This window comes from Tripterygium wilfordii, chromosome 6, assembly GCF_013401445.1.
Source record: "Tripterygium wilfordii isolate XIE 37 chromosome 6, ASM1340144v1, whole genome shotgun sequence".
Taxonomy (NCBI): Eukaryota; Viridiplantae; Streptophyta; class Magnoliopsida; order Celastrales; family Celastraceae; genus Tripterygium; species Tripterygium wilfordii.
Genome location: NC_052237.1, coordinates 8,640,813 through 8,660,020, shown reverse-complemented (window position 1 = coordinate 8,660,020; position 19,208 = coordinate 8,640,813). Strand labels below are relative to the sequence as shown.

Below are 19,208 nucleotides of genomic sequence, written 5' to 3'. Positions count from 1 at the left end.
GCTCTTGAGCTTTTACTCATGATCAGCACTGCTCTATGGCGGGCCAAGATACATTTTTGTACCTGTTCTTGTATAAACACTTTGTAGCTTATCAATCATGTCCGTTTTTCCTGCTTATAAAAAAAATCTGTGAAACCACTAAGTTGCTGAAAATACATGCAAATATGAGCCAGCAACTTTGAGAAAATCCAATATCTTTTTTTTACTACTTTGCTTCCTTTTACAGTTTGGGTTTTTGGGTTTTTGTTTTGAAATCAATCTTAAGTCTTGTAAAATCTCTGCAGGGGCAATTGGCCCCACTCAAATACATTAGGCTCTTCCTCCCAGCCACCATTGGACACCCCCCCCCCCCCTTCTGCAGTTGTTGACCAGCATCTCAGCTAGCAAGCAAGAACCTGAATACATCGCCCAACGAGATGATCCCTTGCACACGCTTGCTGCCGGCCTCAACAATAACAAGTCTTCTAACCCCTGTAACAGAAAACAAGCGATAAAATAAATGCTCGGTTAGATCGACATCCAAAATCAACAAACAGAAGTGCAGCCACATCAACTAGTCAAAAATAGTTGATGAGAGAAACTACCAGGGTTTGCCAACCGCTCCATAACTTTTTGCAGAGGATCAGAACTCAAACACATCTGACATCTCTGCTGCCCGTTGAAGAAGCCATAAGGTGAATTCGAATCTTGTCCCAGTTGCAAGACCTGTACAGGGGAAAGAAAATGCAGGAGATTTAAGATTCAGTCATGCACAATTTTTCTAAAGTTGCAAGAGCGTTGTTGTTAAAGGCCTTTCGAGCAAAATGAGTTTCAGGACGTTGACATTTATATGGACCTTGCAATGGTTTGTCCAGGCCACATCTGCCAGAACATATAAATAAATGACTCTGAAAAATATGGAAAGCCAGAGTTGAAGCATGATTTCCGAGCAAAGAATATGTAAACAGCTTTCTCTTTGGTTGAATTTAATAAGTAAACAGCAGTAAGCAATTACCTGCTGAATAGTAACTTCATCAAGATGAATCTGAGCATAGGCTTTATCCTTTGCCAAAGCAGTAATATCACTGCCAAGAAAATAACAAGTACTTGCCTCATTAAGTTTATTCGCTGCAATAAAAATATCAAATCAAAACAAAATTATGCATATACCTTCGAGAATAAATATCCAGCAACGAGTCATTGTCGTCCACTATTGGTATTGAACTGACATCAGCTGTAAAAGGGAAATGTAATAGCAGTGTATGAGCAAATGTTCAAGATAAATTAGAACAAATTAGCAATGTTGATGGTAAGGAGCACACTCATTTGCAGAGAGAGAGGAAAAACAAAAAACAAAAAGAAAAAGAAAAAAAGAGAGCATTCCTTCAACTGAGTTGCTTGGATGCAACATAAAGGTAACACGTTCAATTCCTGGAAACAGGCACTCCACATATTATGTGGGATAAGGTATGTGTACATTCTGCCTGTTCCCGACACTGCCCTTTGCGTGAGCCTTATGCACAAGAGTTGTTCACCTTTTTTACTTTGAGATCCATCTAAAGAAAATCCCAACACGATGGTGGGGTATGCCTTAAATTATTAATAGCAAGTTTAGCTTGTCACATGTCTCAAAGAATTTGCTAAGAATGCAGAAGTTAAGTACCTGAGAGTTAAATAATAAGATTAGCGACTTTCTTCGCCAACCATAGTTACTTACTAAACATTACATGGTTTTGATCAATGAATATATCAACTACTAACGTCATGGATCAACCCCTGGCTAACCCAGTTTGCACTTTGCACCTTCAACTAAACTCTGGGTAGAATCATCGGAAAATAAAAACCATTCGGGAAAGGCCGCAAAAATAGGGTACCAACTTTCATGATAAAAGGACAAGCACAAAAAGCGTCAACTTAATTTGAGTTTAAATGTCTTCTCCATCAGCATAACCAAAATTTACTGAAGAACATAGTCAGGATACAGTCACCTTGCAGTAACAAAGACAGGGCAGCACCAAGAGAAGCATTTGGTCCCAACATTGCGAATGGCCGTCCAGAAGATTCACCAATTTTTGGAACCCAGGAGCCCAAAGGAATTGAACAAATTGGTTGCTGAAGAATAGGCAAGGAACTATAGCTATGTCTAAAATGTCTACATATACCTGAAAATCAGATCCAGATATTAACACCACAACATGTGCCCTGAACCAATTAACAATGGCAAAACTTACACTTCAGTATTCCAGAAAGGCATGCAAGATGCAGTAGCTCCGGAAAAGAACCTTCTTGTCCAGTAGAATGGATGATGGGAACTGTTGAGACATTCTTTTGCAGAATCTTGAGAGCAACATCTTTCAGTGAATCATAAGGCCCAGCCTGGACATTACACTCAAAAGGTATTAGAGTAGCGAATAACCAGTATTAAGGATAAACAAAAGTTAGTGGTAGCTATGATAAATTTAAGTTCAAGAAAAATTAGTGACAAAAGTTTACCATGGCATATTAGTTTAAACAAAAGAGTCAGCAAACAAGATAATTATCAATCAATCAAACAAACTACAGCCAAAATATTGGATGTTCAAAAAAACATAGAGAAGGATGGAGGAGTGCAGAGAATAAGTTTGCAAAAATTAGCTAGAACGCAATCAATCAAATATCACTATTGACATCTCACACCCCTGCTTTGAAGGTGCATTATTGTGTGCTATAGGGAATATACAATATTAAATTTAAAATTTGAAACTATTTATTGGCATCCTAATGAAGGAGCGGCAAAAAAAATCCAAGCACATTAGGAAGATAAAAGTTACTAAAAAGACAACACATCATGATGCAAATCTCTGAAGACTTTAACTCCCCGACAGCCTGGTACTCAAGAACATGTGCACTGCCAACTGCCAAGAACGCCCAATACACTCACAAGCTAACCATAAGCACACATGAAATCCAATCTTATTAACTTTTTTAAAATTATTATGAACCATCTTTCAATCTCTTAATGGCCCAACTTCCCAAGCAAGCTTGTTTCCATAAAAGGAGAGTAATAAGATCTTAATAACATAATCTTTATTAGAGGAATCAAGTTAACAATTTCTGGAAAGGAGGATCATCCTCATGTGCAGATCAAATTTTCCATGGATAAATGTTGACAACTTCAAGTTCTAACTAAAGCAGAAAGAAGTCTCAGAAACACATGAATAGAACCTAAAGTAATGAACCCAAGTGCAAAAGAAATTGGTACCGCTCCATAACAAATCTTATAGAGGCATCTGCTCCAGTAATGCTCCCAAAAGAACCCAAAAACGATAACCAGAAGATCTGTGCATAAAATCAAGATCTAAACATCTTTGCTAACATCAGAAAGTATATTATTTCTCTCACTAGTATACAGCTGCCTACTACAAGTCAACCAGTCCCAGTTCATCATCGGAAAGATCAATGCCCACTTTGCATATGCAATGGTCATTATTCCAATAAATCCAGCAAACAGAAAGCATGTGACAGTTGCATCAATAATGGAGCTCATAGGAAATAAGCTTGTCTATTTGCAATATTTTATATCATAAGCATCAACCTTGGTCGTAGACTCGTAGCATACATGGTGTGGGAGTGGCATACAACACAACACTGATGTTACACCAGAATTCTAGGCCAGAAGGTAGATAGTTTGTCTCCATCATCTAATCCAGTAACTTTTGACTGATATATAGAAACACAAGTCCATAATCTACACTAGCTATTTACAAATGACAGATAAAGTGAGCCACTTAAAACTTCTCGCCAATAAAAAGCACAAGAAGAAGCTCAAGACATTCTGGAACATAGTATCTTAAATGGACATGAAAGTGAAAAAGTAAATATTGTGGCATCCACAAATTAGCAAAGGATGCAGACATTAAGTCAAGACCTCCATAAATAATCCAAAAACAGACAAAGCACAAAGAACTTTATTTTGGATGGAAAAAAAAATGTTATTAAAGAAAGAAGGGCAACACAAATTAAGAAACCACGGGTGAGTAATTGGTTTAGTGGCACAGGCGACAAGACATCAAATAGAGCACTTACAGAGATGAGATGAGAAGAAACTGCTCTTTCTCTGTCATCTATTTGTCTATTAAGTTGTACTTTGCCCTCCTTCCATGCCGCTATTGAATGCGTTTCTAATTCTTCTTCTGTCAAACTAGATCCGCGATTTCCTAGCTGGATTAAGCAGGTTAGACAACGTTAAATGATTTACACATGAAAGGTTTCCGAAATGCACAAGAAGAAGAAAACAGGTACATATGGTTTTACATAATTTCACTTAATTTGACTTAGCTGCGCCGTATTGCAAGTTTTATGGAACTGCCAGCTATTTTATAAAGAAAATCCCACAGAATTAGAGTTGGTTGGATGAAGGGGAGAATTCATCCGGAAGGTTGTCAGATTGAAGAATGTCGTTTATGTTAAAGGTGATATTCTGTTAGTCTGCTATGCACCTCGCAATAATGTACCACGTCTACTGTTTGAATGAGGAGACAAGATGCACAACTCATAAATGCAGCATAAATGAGCATATTAAGAAATAACCTAAGATTGTTTGGACGTGTAATATACAAACAAACTATTTGATCCAAGATGGGTAGATTCAATCAAATATAAAGAAATCACCTAAGATTGTTTGGACGTGTAATATCCAACCAAAATGGGTAGCTTCAATCAAATATAAGAAATCACATAAGATTGTTTGGACGTGTAATATCCAAACAATATCTTGTTTTCATCTTTTCAGGTAAGTAGTAGGGTGGAATTATTCCACCTTGCGGCCCATGGCCATACCAGGAAATTCTCTCTTTTTTTGAAGGGAAAATAATTTTATTGCATAGGCACCAAGAAGGTGCACCGAAGGCTACAAAGAGGACAAACCGATGGCCTCAATAAGATTTTTTAGGAACGGGAGCACCAAAGTTTTAAAGTAGCATTATATATTGTCAATACAAAACACCTATAGAACAATCCCTATTATCAAAATTCAAAAGTTTTCTACTTTCAAGAATTTAATCATTTTCACGAACGTTGTCTATAGATGTTGGCGTAGCTTGTATATCTTTCCAAAGTAAAATTAAACTTTTACCACAAATTTGACATTAAAAAAAATAATATTCAAAAAATATTACAACAAATTTTTCATCTGATTCAGACACACCTCTCTTAGGATCAGGATGAAGTCCAGTGCACTTAGAACTCCAACAAATTGACATTTGCAGAGGTCCAACAGAGGAGCCACAGGGATTGCCTGAAAATAGCTTAAAACTATCAAAAACATAATATCTGGTAATTAAAAATGATACCTAGAGTCAAATCAAAAAACAAGGGTGTCATAGGTCAGAGAAGAAATAAACATAGCCTTACTCCTTCATTAGGAGATGCTGTTTACATGGATTCAACCTAAAAGACCTACTTTGCAATGGAAAAACTGTATCACTATGCCAAGGCTGCCCCACCAGAAGTAATGGTTATGTATCGTAACTTTTGTAAAATGAATTAATTTTTACATCTGAAAATTGCATAAGAGAAAATCTCTGGAGACCAATATAAAAGAAAGTGCAAATGTTATATATAACATACAGAAAATTAAAGTAGGTTTTAACTTCCAATCTCCAACAGTATATACCAATTAAGGCTATGCATATGTGTCCCCGTGCATCAATGATATTTACCTGTTCATAAAGGAGATGGAATGCTTGCTTCACCGGTAGATTAATATCCAAGGTCATAACCTGCGATATAAAACAAAATAAGAAAGTGTTGACGCTTGCTAAAGTAAGCAGTTCAATTCAAATATATATCCACAATAACAGATGCCAGAAAAAGGTAAAACATTCAAACCTTGCCCGACTCAGGCATTAGCTCATATGCCGTCTGTCCTGATAAGAACACAGATATCCGCTGACGAGAAACTTTTAAATCAGCATCTGATATCCTTGGAATTGTATCCTAAAAAAATTTACAGCCCAATGATGTGACCCACTTTTTAGGTAGAATAAAATAAGAAATGAAAATTGCAAAAAAAAATAATAAATAATGATATGAGACGACTCTGGCATTCAGTATCTTACTTTTCCAGTTAAATCATCATAAGAACCATGTGTCAGCTTGCAGAACAAAGGTTTGACCACAAAAAGGTAAAAATAATATTTGATATAAAAAACTTTCAACCACTAGACACTCAGATGTTCCAAATCACCAATTACGAATTTAGGTCACTGTACAACAGTCAGGAAATCATCACGTGCAAGCTTCTAATACCCTTTGCTCAAAACTCATGGAAGGGAAGCAAAGCAACCTTTTGCATGGGAAGAAGAAAGCCAACGAATTAAGAAGACTTAAATATTCATGATACTCAAACCAGAAAAAAAAGCCAACGAAGGGATGCATATTGGAGGGATCCATCACAAAATGAAGTCTAAAAAAGTTCGTTCAGTTTACCTCCTATTCTAGTTTTGCAATAAATTAATGAATTCACTTCGTTCAACTTTATCTTACTACTTCTTCCCGGATATATTATATGATCGAAACTCCTCTGACGCAACATTTGATACTGGGCAAGCTTATTTGCGTTTATACAGCGAACTATAGCATGGCAGTACGGGATTCACAACAATTACCAAGGCATAGGATATTTTGGTAAGGGATAGGGCGTTTACTTTGTTGCATCTATTGCACCCGCTTTGGTGTGTGATAAAGTATAAATAGACATTTAGTTGTTTTCACTCTTCACGCTTCTATTTCTCAGCCCCAAAAAGTGCAAAGAAGATTTTCTTTTTATCCTTCTTTTCCACTCAAAATTGAATCATGAAGCATGCAAGTACGTAAGAATCTGCAAGTTACCTCAGGGCGTCAACTATACAGCCTACACCTCTTTCTCACCATCCATGCTTACTTTTAAGATAAACTTTACGCTTATATTTCAATTTTTTTCTTCGATATAAGGGTAATCAAATTTGATGATGTGGATCCCAAATGTTGCCAAGGCTGAGTGAGGATCCCAATAAAAGCGGAATGTACAAGAAAAAGCCTAACTCTTGAATATTGCAAACACCAATCTTTGCATAGTTGAGATACTGATTTATTTAAACTCTAAATTCTTCCTCATAGGAAGATTTCAACTTTAACTATTTTTATGACTCAAGAACTTTACAATCATGGTGAATAAATCAAAAAGGAAATCAAGTAAGATGAATAATGACAATAAATTGTGCATGTCACATACCATGATACCAGCGCAATCAAGTCATACCCTTAAACAGTAAGTAAAACAATACCCAAAAACAAGAACATTTTCTTACAGGACGTAAGAAGGCATCATCGAGCTCCATGTTAGAGATGCCTGGAGCCTGAGGAACAATTGTAGGGATCATATCTGATTCTCTAGCTAAAAAAACAGTATTTACTATCCCATTGGTTCCGCTCACAAAGGGCTGTAGCTCATCATGCCGCCATTCTCCATCCACAATAAACTTGAACTGCATTGAAGGCGCCAAAAAAATATCAATGTAACTATAAATGTCAAAAAAAAAAATACACCTTTAAATTTAAATATTCCTCACACCAAATACTTCACTTTGAGCACAGAAATCATACTATCTATGCAAAAATCATTAAAAGAATAATTAATATCTGCACATAATTAGGACTTAGACTGACTAAAACAAGTTCTTCCACCAGCTTAAAAGTCAAACCTCTGATAAATTTCACATTGGGTTCATGGCATAATACCAAGGCCATGCAAAATAGAAATTGAGAAAAGGTTCGAATATTTAATTGCAAACAGTAATTAGATTTATACACACTATTGTATTCTACTGAAAACAACTGAATTAGCCTAGCACTGAGTAGAAAGACATCCTCTTCAATTAACAACATTTTCAACAATACCTAATACCTATCGCCTTCTCATTTTTAAGGGCAAAAAGTTTTCATTTTCTTCTCAGGTTAAAGCTTATGTGATGCAGGAAAAATGGTCGACAACAACAAGGAATAGCGAAATAAGATTTGAATGTATAGATTAGAAGAAAGGACAATAAAACCCACAGAAGATTCTTGTATTATTATTGAATAAAAGTCTAAACCACAAACAAATACTAAAAGGAAATAAAACTACTCCTAATTAAAAAGATATTTGACCCCTCAAAGATACTACTTATTTAACAAGCAATAGACTTCCTAAAATAACATAATAAAATACAAATAAATACTTAATTTTATTTTTCTGACTAAACTCAAAATTACAATAATGCCCTCGCTTCTAAAACATTAATAAAACCCTATACTTCTAAATCTAACTAAAAAAGACCTAGACTTCTAAATCCATAATTCAAAATCCCATGAGCTTTGAATCGCATGTTTCTTTTGATCTGCATCATTATGTCTAACCAAAGCAAGAATTTACCCATCCACTCTCTTTTTCTTTTTAATCAGTGCAGAATCAGGGGACAAATAGTAGGCATATTTTTCTTTCTTATGTTTAATATATTTTATCTACAAAATGACAGTCCAGTAATGACATAACAAAAGCTATCATAAAGGCCATAATTTCTATAAAAAAAGAATCTTTTATCAACTATATAAAAGAGTTGAATAATCAAGATACAACAAGGATACTCACAGCAGAACAGGAAAAATGAAAATTGAAGTAACATACTAACATCAGGTTTGAATACATAGAGAACAGAACATGGATATTCTAAATATCTCACCTGGTGATATCCTGGTGCCAAGTTGCAAATTACTTGAAACACAGTTGGACAACCCTCCATTGGAGACATATGTATATGATCAGACCACCTGCGCATATACATGGTTTTCAAACCATAACATGAAAACGTGAATGTAAACATAACATTACAGCACTCTCCATGCACTAATTTGTCGAGGGGAAAACAAAAAAGCTCTAAGGAAATACATTTATCCTTTAGCCAATGACTTAAAATCCAAAAAGCCATTCACTGAGAGTAATATACATTCCTTTTAGTGGTTCTACAACCAAAATATGATTAACCTAAGAACTCACCTAGTGAATGTGCCACTAAGATAGACGCTTCTTCCCCCATAAGCCCACACAAACCGCATTGGAATCAAAACGGGTCTCGAAGCTCCACTATCATCACGCCCACCACCTGCACCAGGGCTAAACATTTTACCCCAAATTTACTCGCACACACGCCCAAAATTAGTCCACAATTTGCTAACTGTGGTACTTCTCCAAGGGATACAGTCGTTGCAGACCCGGTTGTGTGATTCAAACTTCAAAAAAAAATGGTTTAAAGCCCTCAATTTCGGGATCCCCTTCGTCTGTGCAGAAGACCCATCAATGCTTGCTCATGCAGAGTCACCAAATAAAAAATCGTGCCCCAAAAATCAAAACTTTATCAGAAAATCACGGAATTTCAACAATCTTCTACGGGAAACCAAATAGCGGACACTCTGAGCACCACTGATCAGCAATCTAACCGGAAAAGTCAACAAATCAGAACAAACTTGAAATTCCCCGCAACCCAACAAGCTGGAATCACGCAACCACAGCCAATCCGAGCTCTGATCTGCCGCGACAAAAAAAAAAAACACTTTGAAACGAAACGAATCTTGGAGCCCTTTGCAACTGGGGAAGAAACAGATAGCGAAATTGTGGAACCAGTTGGTGGGTAAATGTGGTTCATAAAGAGTGCCCAAGAAAGATAAACAAAACCCTAATTTGATTGAGAAAAATTAAGGAGAATTTAGCATTTTTGGATCTTAAAAGGGTAAGTTTGTGGTCTCTCAATGAAGAATCCTAGAGGAGAGGAACACAACGAAGTGCAGAAGAGAATGGAAATTATAAATAATTATAATTATATAAAATAATGTTCGTTTCATCCAATTAAAATTAAAATTCCATGAAATCAAAGTGGAAAAAATATACATTTGAATAATTGTTTGGTATGAAAATAAATTTGGCAAAATATTTAAATTCATTATACATTTCTTAGGAAAGATACTAACTTGCCATATAATGATACTCATTACCTTTCCCTAAAATAAATTGATAGTACAACTAAATATATTTGGTAAGTACAAATACAATAATGAGTAATGTTTGTGTTGGATTGTACTAATATAAGGAGTGTATCTTTTTATGTTAAATAACATTAGAATTTAGATTTCAAAAAGGTCCCTATTTTTTTTAAAATAAAATTATGAAATATGTTTTCATCAATTTTACGAGTTCAACGATTTTTCTTTGTCTCAAACAAATGCTTTTGTTTTTGGATAATTTAATCTAAACCAAAAACATTCTATATTTTTTAAAATATGAGCTTGTTTGGTAGAGCGAAAAGATTGATTTTCAATACAAGCGAAAATGTTGTAAAAAAAAATCTGAGCTTAAAGCTGTAAAATATGTTGTGAGGTGTTTGGTGAACTAAAAATTGATGTTAACAGAAATGCTGTTGAATTAAAGTATTATAATATTATATTTTATAATTTTTATATTAAATTTTGTTATTAAATTTAATCTAATAAATATAATTTTTATTAAAATTTAGTTTACGCATAATTATTTTTATTAATAAAACTAATAAAATAATTATTTTATTAAATATTAAATATAATAATGTTTTATTTTGATTAATCTTACATTTAATTTAATAAATAAAATTTACTAATAAAATTAATGTTAAGTATAAAATTTAAATATTTTAATTAATAAAATATATTGTAATTATTAAATGTATTACTAATTTAAGTATATTTTAAAATATATTTTAATTAAAATTTTCTTACAAATAGTGGGGCCAGTGTGGGCCCCACGTTTACTTTTTTGTAAAAAAAGAAAAAAATTAAGCGGAAACGCTTCCACTTCTCTTGTTCCAAACAAGCAGCTGATCTAATATTTGTTTGGGACTAAAAATATTATTGAACTCGTGAACTTAATCAAAACATATCAAATTAGAGTCATATCCACGGTGGGTTGGGTTTTTTTACAATAAAGCCCGCTCATCAAAAAGTACTGAGTAGATTTTATGGGAAATAGATACGGTAGGAAATATAGTAAATTAGTTTTTCTGAAATTATTGGATTTGTTTAGTTGAAGATTTAAGGCACAATCCACATCACCAGGCTTTCATATAAACGTACAGCTTCAAGTGTGGATCTTTGATGAACCAAAAAGATACTGTAATGTCTTCGAATCTAATTACATGCCAAAACCATCTACCCAGTGAGATGAGTATTTATACTCTTAGGAGCCCAAACCATCTTCATTAGAGCAAGGTTAAAACATTACTGGGTTAATGTTCGTTATGGATAAACAAGATCTCCGCAGCCAATGGTTGAGGCATATATTCGAACTGGACAGAACTCAAGTTCGAGCACTCACTCCTGCTTACCTACGAAAAAAAAAGATCTGCGCAAGCTCGTAATTAACACAAAACATTAGTTCTTGGTCAAAACACGATAAGGCTTAGCCTATACGAGCTGAGCTCGCCATTAACGAAGACAGCCATTCTCCTGGGGTTGATGCAGGGGTCCCCTCTTCAAGCCTCATGCCAGCACATTTAGACAACATTTCCTATAAATAATATCCAAAGGACAATTAGCAGTGTTTCACAATGATAATCAGTTCATAACCCTAAAACACTAGAAAGCAAAAGCACAAAACTTTGATTGATGCTGGCAAGAGAACGCGGAAATAATAAGTTTGACTACATTTACTATTTCTAGGCCTAATAAAAGTGTTTGTAAAATGAAGAAGAGCCATAAGCATAACGGATACGTATTCAATCTCGACATTTTCAAAACCAATGTTCATTAATAAATGGAAATAAAAAATTAAACATCAGCGATGTTCTTAATATCATCATTGTTAACCCGGAACGCGAAGGAAAAGGCGAAGGAAAGTCCACAATTTCTTGGCTTCTATGATGGAAGTAAACTGTAAAACAGCAATGCGCATGTCTCGTTTACTCAACCGAGTAAAGAAACCCAGCTTTGCTACATGAATCAATCTAACAGATATTACTGATAAATTGTGATAAAGATTCACAAAATTAGAACTTTATAACCATGCATGACAGCATAAATTGGAAATACATCCACCCTCAAATTAAGGGTAATGTCTTGCACAGACACAATAGTGCAGTGGGCTCAAAATGGGATGCATAAAGGTAGAAAATATATCATATTTTGCAGTAATAGTTTTACTCTAACCACATTTTTATAAATGAGTAAATGTATGTATCAACACCTGATAATCTGTAGCGAAGCCGCAGTTCTCAGATTGCTGCTTTTCAATCAAGTTGGCTATTCTCTTCTCCACCAGTTGATCTATCACGACCTTCAAAGGGAATCAAGATCACCAACAAAAAAAGGTGAAATACATTCCCCCCCTTTCCCTCATGTTTGTCAAAAGGAGAATTTGTCCTTTTGATAAACGTGAGGGGAGCAAAGTGTATTTTACCAAATAAAAGTTGACCAAGTTTAAAACATATTGTAATGCAGCGCTTGGCACAAAAATGATTATTGGTATAATAGTTTGGATTCCAGAACTGAATGTTGAAACAAAAATCAAAGGGACAGCATATTCTAAGAGATGATTTGTCCAGAATGCGAGATAGGTTTGTGAAAGATTATACTACCTTTAGTAACTTCTCCCCAGCTCCAGAAGGGAAGTAGCAACTAGCTCTTATTCTCTCCTGATTAATGCACCACTGAACCTGAAAGTTAAAAAAGAGCATTTGAAGATTACCAACCACAAGACATGCAATGCAATAAATAGTTACCAACAGCTTTTGAAATTCCAGTAAGAAAAACCTTTTGAAAGTAATCAGCACACGAATCATATAGAAGCCATTCCTGAGCTAACCGAGAGTAGTAAGTAGCACATTCTTCTAGCATGGCCTTCTCAAACTTCTCACAAAAGTTCGATCTACCATATCCATCAAATTCCACAAATACGAGCAAGGCATTCTTCAGCACGTTTTGATCAATGTGCAACCCCACACGCTCGTGATTGATCTGTATGTAAATTTGAATTAAACTCAACCATATACATGTAAAAAGAAATTACTAGCTTAGAAGAAACACTTCTATCCACCAGTGATATTGCAGCTGCACATAATTCACAGAAAAGCTTCTCCAGAACCTGGATCAAAATAAAAAAGAATAATGCTTAGATAATAAATTATAGGAATGATTATATGGACGAAACAAATATTTTTTTACCAGTTGCTGGAAGCAATTAATACAGGTCTCCTCAAGTGAGGCAAGGTTTTTTGAATAAGAAGGGATGAAGAATTCGTCTAGGTATTCGAATAATTCACGTAGCCACGTCGACATCTTCTTGTAGTTAGACCACATTACCACGAGTTCTGTCAACAAAGAGGCATCATTTTTTTGGGTTAATGACGGTAGTACCTGAGTGCAAAACAGGAGCCATCAATTCCCAGCTAAACGTCACTGAGCAGAACTTAATGTGCTCATAGGAATATAATGAAATAATGAGGGGAGAGTCTTTGATAATGAAAAAATAAAAAAATCTAAAACATCTTACGAATGAAACAATGCTCTCTTCCAAGCTGCCCTTGAACCTATCATAAATCTTCATTGGTTCCTCATCAGTTCTACGATATGCACACATGAAATAGACGCATCTACAACGGTAGTTAAGGATACCTATTCAGTTAAAACAGGTCAACCAAGATTATGCAAAACTGCAGTCAAGGACCTCACACAAAGGATACTCATAGAACTTCAGATATTCTTCCACAGTGAACTCAGTTTCTGGTTGGCCTTGAATAATTCTTCTTGCTTTCTTAATTGCCTCTTCGATTACCATCATTCCTTCATCCAATGACATGAATTTAGACATCATTAACCAGTTCTTCAATCTTGAGTGTCACATAAATCTGGGGAAGAAAATTTTCAGGATCAGTTAAAACAATCCGAGTACTTGAACTAGTAACGAATGTATTCCATTTCCCTCAAGAGCAGTAACAAGCTGTAAACAATAACTACCACAATAAACAAATCAAAACTGATACGGTCTTCCAAAATGCATAAGAAGTTCGTATATAGAGGAGACGAAAGGCTGAACCTTTTTTCTTTTTTAAGATTTGGTTGACCCCATAGGAGTACCTAAGTCTCCCTAGCGATTAGCAAATATTCGCTTAGATAAAAACTATCAAAAACATACCACTATTTTCTTGGCAACCAAACAGACGGTGATAGAAAAAAAAATATCCAAAAAAAACCACTAACAGAATCAAATAAAACAAACCCTCAAAAAAAAGTGAAATAAACATTGATACTGAAGAACAAAAGAAACCCACATAAACCCCAACAAAACCCTGATAATTCTAGGACTAAAACATGGAAGATTACGAGACTATTTCTTACAAAAAAAAAAAAAATGCTACGCAAGACTTAACAAAAATTATATCACCAGACCTGTTTGTACGCGAAAATTCGGTAGTTCCAGCTACAGCGGAAGAGAGATTTCAAAATCAAATGGGTTTCTTGTCATTCCATTTTTTCTCTCTCGATTTGTTGGGGGAAACAGGAAAATTATTAAAAACAAAATACTGTGAACTAAAAACGCTGTCGTTTCTATTCCCTAATGAAGTGAAGGCGTTAAGTGTAATTTCATCATAGAGTAAAGTCCTTGAGGCACCGGGATTCTTCACGAATCACTATTCGTTTTTGTTAATTCTCTGAGATTTTCGCTTCTGGGTTTTCAAGATTTGAGATTTCGCTTCTGGGTTTCCAAAGATTTCTGTAATTGATTGTCTTAACATCACAAGATGATCCAAAACAAACACAAGGATGATGATAACTTACCCAAAGACAGCAAATTGAACCTTAAAGGAGATGATGCACACTTCATCTGACAAAGCAAGTACACAATTGACATTGCCGACGGAGTTGGCGGTTACGCTAAGAATGGTGTTGATTATGGTATTTATATGCACGAGAGCTCATGTCCAATTCCATTATAGCTCTATCAGTAATGAGTCTAATTACCCAGTTGAACACTAACCACTGATTGAAGCAATTATCTCAATGTGGTTTCGATTTCTCTGAGTTGCAATTCTGTATTTTTTTTTTTCACATTTCAAATACGGATTATACTGGAGAGTCCACTTTTACACCAATGGCGGGCTTGGTCTCTGTGATCTTCTCTTTGGTCCTCTCTGCCCCAAGAACTTCAGTCAAGGTAAAACTTTTGCATCAAAAAACCCTAGCTCTCTTTTCCCTCTCAACTTTCTCTCTTCAATTTGTTGGATAGAGTGATCAATGCAGCAATATTCTGCAAGTGCCTTTATTTACGTATAGATTTATTTTTTGCTTTGCAATATAGAGTTTTCGGTCCATTCTATCTGTTCAGACTATCGAAATTCAGCTGAATTGAGAAAATTTGAAAAAAAATTAGCTTCATTCACATTTTGAATTTGTGTGGAGAAGAGAGGATTTTTCCTTCTCATTGAAGGGTCTTTCTGTTGTATGAAATTTAGGGATAATGTGTGTGTGATTGTGAACTAAGTTTCTGTTCAACTTGTTCGGAATTTATTTTCAGGAAACATGTTGCAGAAAAGCAGCTCTTGCTAGTCTTTCAAGCCAAGCTACCGGCATAACAGATGCTTTTCCTCGTCTATATAAGCAATGAAAGATTCTCCATCTTACTGATCATTACACTAGGATTTTCAGTTGCCGTAAACAAAACTCAAAGGAAAGGAAAACCTCTGAATCTTTCAGCTTAACAACCAATAGATAAAAGTTTAGAATGGAATATAAATAACTGATAATTGTTCTTTGACGTTAGCTTATGAAGAAAAGTGTTATTGTTGACAGATAAACATTAAATTATAATCCACCATTGCCAGAATGCATTTGACATGGTCCGACAAACTCTCTGATCTTGCCGATTACGAAGATCGATACCGCGATTCCATGGTTGGAGCTATGGAAGCAGCATGATCCTGGAGTGATTGTATCAAGAAAACCCCCCAAAGGTATTACTGCTGTGTTATGGTTGGGTGTTCAGAATTTTGAGGTTTTCAAAAATTTTCTCCTCAAGAGAAACTATATGTTGTAGATGAATCTCATGCTTGGTCTGAACCTTTACAGTTTCCAGCTTTTGATGCTCACACTACAGTGTTTATTCCTTTCAGCATATATAGTTGTCTTCCCCTTTATTGGGAAACATTTTTAGTGGGATTTTCTTCCATGTCAACTGTGATGAAGCACTTTAGAATTCTGATTCCATCTTTATATTCCACACACTCATACACACACTTAGATGATAGTTGAGAAGTGGTCCCTGGGCACTCACAAAACCCTAGCTTTTCTATGTTGAATACCGTACTTACTATGATGGGCAGTTCTAGAGTTATTTATTAGGGTTTTTCAATCATCTTTTATGGGGAGATCACCAAATCCATCTGCATTTAGTATAAAATAGAGAAGCATGCCTGAAAATTTTACTTGGATTTTCTCGACAAATCGTGTTATGTAACCCATCAATACAATGGTCCCCCATTATAGAGTTGAGCAAAACCTAGACCCAGTACATGTGCAGTCCTCAGCCCATTTGACAAGCTTTTGTTGGAAGATGGCATGCATAGGAGTCACAAAAATACTCACATTGTAAACTGTTCTGTTTTTCCAGGAAGTGAATGTAATGGCGAGGTTACTGAAAGTGAGAGCTTCTTCTCATGCAGGGAAACAGCTGAAAAGTACTGTGATTCTGGTTGTGACAAAGATGCTTATAGAACTTCTGTGGCTTGATTAGCATGTTATTATGATTTATTTGTTTTTTGGAAAGAAAAAAAAATGCAGCAGAAAATCTCCACTTTTATGGACCCTGATCAGTTACTAGGTGTCACTAATCACTGTTATCTCCTTATAGTTTTAAAGATAGTTTTTCGGAATGGATCCGGGTGCTCTGCAATTCCCCAGGTATGGAATTCGCATCCAATTGCTTGGGACTGCCAGATTTTTTTACATCACTTAGTCCGATTATTTTTGCACGAATGTCAAGACTCTGTCGAATTGCAAAGTTCCTCCATCCTTTCGGAACGCTTAACTGTGATGGGTAGCCCACAAGCTTAGCAGGAAATCTCAGTTTTCTTTTATGATAGATACTGGACAGGAAACCTGGATGGCTGGATAGTTGATAAACAGGAGTAGGAAGTACAGAAAAAAATCAGTTTTACCTTCTGATGTGTACTTCCGAGAATTTATATACATTTAAACACCAAACAAGTTGATATGAAAGCCACTTCTTTCCAAATTAGTGTTGGTCAAATCTTATGCACTTAGGTTTTTCCCTGGAAAATACTTTTGATAATGTAAGTCTATTGAACTCAAACTTCAACTAAAAAAAAGAAAAAAATATTAGAAGAGGTAATGGGTTCAGCCAATATTCAAGTGGGGGAGGCGTGATCATTTCTTGAAAGAAAATACATAGTACCTTATGTTGGGTGTACACACATCGACAATCCGTATTTTGCCCCAACAAATTATGAACTAGAACTCAATCCCTGGAATTAGTTTGTCTACTTTCCTGCAACATGTTCTTCCCTGATTTTGATATCTGTAAACACCAGCTATCACAACCTTCAAAGTAAACCACCATATATAGCTACATTAAGTCTTAAATTACAAGCTATAGATAGCCTATAAGTACAAGGACAATTCATGTAGAAAAGATGAGAAGAATAATTACTTGGTTCATAAGAACATCTAAATCTTCAAGTGATTACAACTTACATATATATATATATATATATGTATACTTACATACACCTCCTTGATCTAGATATAGTAGTGCATCCTTGATCTATATAATAGTAGTAGCATCATCATTAACGTAGTCTTCTCTATCTAATTCATCTCCAACATAACATAAATTATCTTCAAGAGTGTTACCCTTCTCAAGAGTATACATACATACATATATACATATACATATATATATATGTATGTATGTATTTATGTATGTATGTATACTCAAGTACTCAAGTGCTGTTTGTGTCTGGACTTGCATCTTGAATGGTAGTATGATCTTTGTCTTGGGTGGCAATGGCAGGAGGAGTAACTTTGTTTTGGTTGGTTCTCTGTCTCTCAGCCTCTCTGTATTTATGGAGGTAAGTGAGTATGGCCTGTGCATAGTCATCAAACCCTAAACACCCAAGAGCCCAACAGATGTCATCGCCATTGACAGTCTTGCGATTCTCTTTGTGACACTTGTCAGAAGCCTCAGCAGTGACAAAGCTTATGAACTCAGTTGCACATTCTTGTATGGTCTGTTTGGATTCCTTTGATATCTTGGCACTTTGTGGCAGGATCTGCTTCATGATCCGACCCACATTGGCTATTGGAAGTAATTGCTCTTCATGATCTGCCATCCTTTTGATCTTCTCAGCCACAGACACGTTGCTCTCTCTCTCTCTCTCTCAGCCCCACACTTGATAGACTTATTGCTTCTTTATATATATATATACATATAGATGTCTAGCTATATGTGCCTATATGCATGTGGAGGCATGTCTACATAGTCATGTTGTTGATTTTCTCAATTATTTGTTTAATCATCATAGTTATATGAATCTTTAACTATAATATATATTTCTATGTTGTACATGTATATTAATACTGTTAGGACTTATATCCCACATCAATTATGTGTTAGGTATAAATTAACGATGTGATTTATGAACAAAGATATAATCCTTCTTAACCAAGAGAATCTTTTTAAGGACAAAAGCGTGTGGATCTTAGGTCGACAATGTACATAACGAATCGAATACAAGTAAGAGCACTACATAAACCATATCGATGGCTTACACCTAACCGATGTGAGACATAAGTCTCAACATATTCGGTATATTATTATAAAACTTCAGGAAAAGTACTCATGATTTTTCGGTGTTTCTTTCTAAGTACTTTTTATTTACATACATGTTGAAAAAAGTAACTATTTTTCTTAACAAGAGTTGCCTATTTTCCAAAAGTTTCCATTTTTTTTTAAAACAAAGATATCAAATAATCTCATTTCAAATCGTCATGTAAAATATGTGTTTGCAACTCTTTACTCTATTATTATCTCAGGTTGCTTTCTCTATTATAAACGTATTGTTATTGTCAAAACTACAACATTACAAAAAAAAAAAGGCAGGTAGACATGGATATGGACAAGTCATCGTTGTGAAATG

The 19,208-nt window shown here is 35.1% G+C and overlaps 3 protein-coding genes across 3 annotated transcripts; all 3 read right to left on the bottom strand.

Moving 5' to 3' along the window:
* Nucleotides 1–177: 177 nt before the first annotated feature.
* On the bottom strand, nt 178–9,915 carry LOC120000911 (sucrose nonfermenting 4-like protein). Its single transcript, XM_038849076.1, has 13 exons — nt 9,032–9,915; nt 8,718–8,805; nt 7,308–7,484; nt 5,848–5,955; nt 5,679–5,738; nt 5,165–5,254; nt 4,045–4,179; nt 2,211–2,355; nt 1,968–2,141; nt 1,150–1,213; nt 995–1,064; nt 585–705; nt 178–471 (listed from the first exon to the last, which is right to left on the bottom strand). The coding sequence occupies exons 1-13, from the start codon at nt 9,154–9,156 to the stop codon at nt 377–379; spliced, it is 1,452 nt and encodes a 483-aa protein (XP_038705004.1). The 5' UTR covers nt 9,157–9,915; the 3' UTR covers nt 178–376.
* A 1,175-nt stretch (nt 9,916–11,090) lies between these two features.
* On the bottom strand, nt 11,091–14,570 carry LOC120000467 (cullin-1-like). The gene is made up of 9 exons (XM_038848556.1): nt 14,443–14,570; nt 13,737–13,901; nt 13,547–13,646; nt 13,219–13,410; nt 13,091–13,138; nt 12,808–13,011; nt 12,633–12,710; nt 12,242–12,331; nt 11,091–11,566 (listed from the first exon to the last, which is right to left on the bottom strand). Exons 2-9 carry the CDS (start codon nt 13,865–13,867, stop codon nt 11,459–11,461), a joined length of 951 nt encoding a protein of 316 aa, XP_038704484.1. The 5' UTR covers nt 13,868–13,901; nt 14,443–14,570; the 3' UTR covers nt 11,091–11,458.
* A 3,441-nt stretch (nt 14,571–18,011) lies between these two features.
* LOC120000686 (nuclear transcription factor Y subunit B-4-like) lies at nt 18,012–18,559 on the bottom strand. The gene has a single exon (XM_038848815.1). The coding sequence runs from the start codon at nt 18,399–18,401 to the stop codon at nt 18,012–18,014; it is 390 nt and encodes a 129-aa protein (XP_038704743.1). The 5' UTR covers nt 18,402–18,559.
* Nucleotides 18,560–19,208: the final 649 nt, after the last annotated feature.

What these genes read in the sequence shown, in the direction of transcription:
- LOC120000911 (XM_038849076.1), bottom strand. Translation starts at nt 9,156, where the DNA reads ATGTTTAGCCCTGGTGCAGGTGGTGGGCGTGATGATAGTGGAGCTTCG. An exon ending in CTTAGTGGCACATTCACTAG is followed by an intron (nt 8,806 to 9,031) that starts GTGAGTTCTTAG and finishes GTATATGCGCAG; the next exon opens with GTGGTCTGATCATATACATA. An exon ending in TGGCACCAGGATATCACCAG is followed by an intron (nt 7,485 to 8,717) that starts GTGAGATATTTA and finishes CCTTCAATGCAG; the next exon opens with TTCAAGTTTATTGTGGATGG.
- LOC120000686 (XM_038848815.1), bottom strand. Translation starts at nt 18,401, where the DNA reads ATGGCAGATCATGAAGAGCAATTACTTCCAATAGCCAATGTGGGTCGG.
- LOC120000467 (XM_038848556.1), bottom strand. Translation starts at nt 13,867, where the DNA reads ATGATGTCTAAATTCATGTCATTGGATGAAGGAATGATGGTAATCGAA. An exon ending in AAGAGAGCATTGTTTCATTC is followed by an intron (nt 13,411 to 13,546) that starts GTAAGATGTTTT and finishes TTTTGCACTCAG; the next exon opens with GTACTACCGTCATTAACCCA. An exon ending in GCTTCGCTACAGATTATCAG is followed by an intron (nt 11,567 to 12,241) that starts GTGTTGATACAT and finishes TATTATTTATAG; the next exon opens with GAAATGTTGTCTAAATGTGC.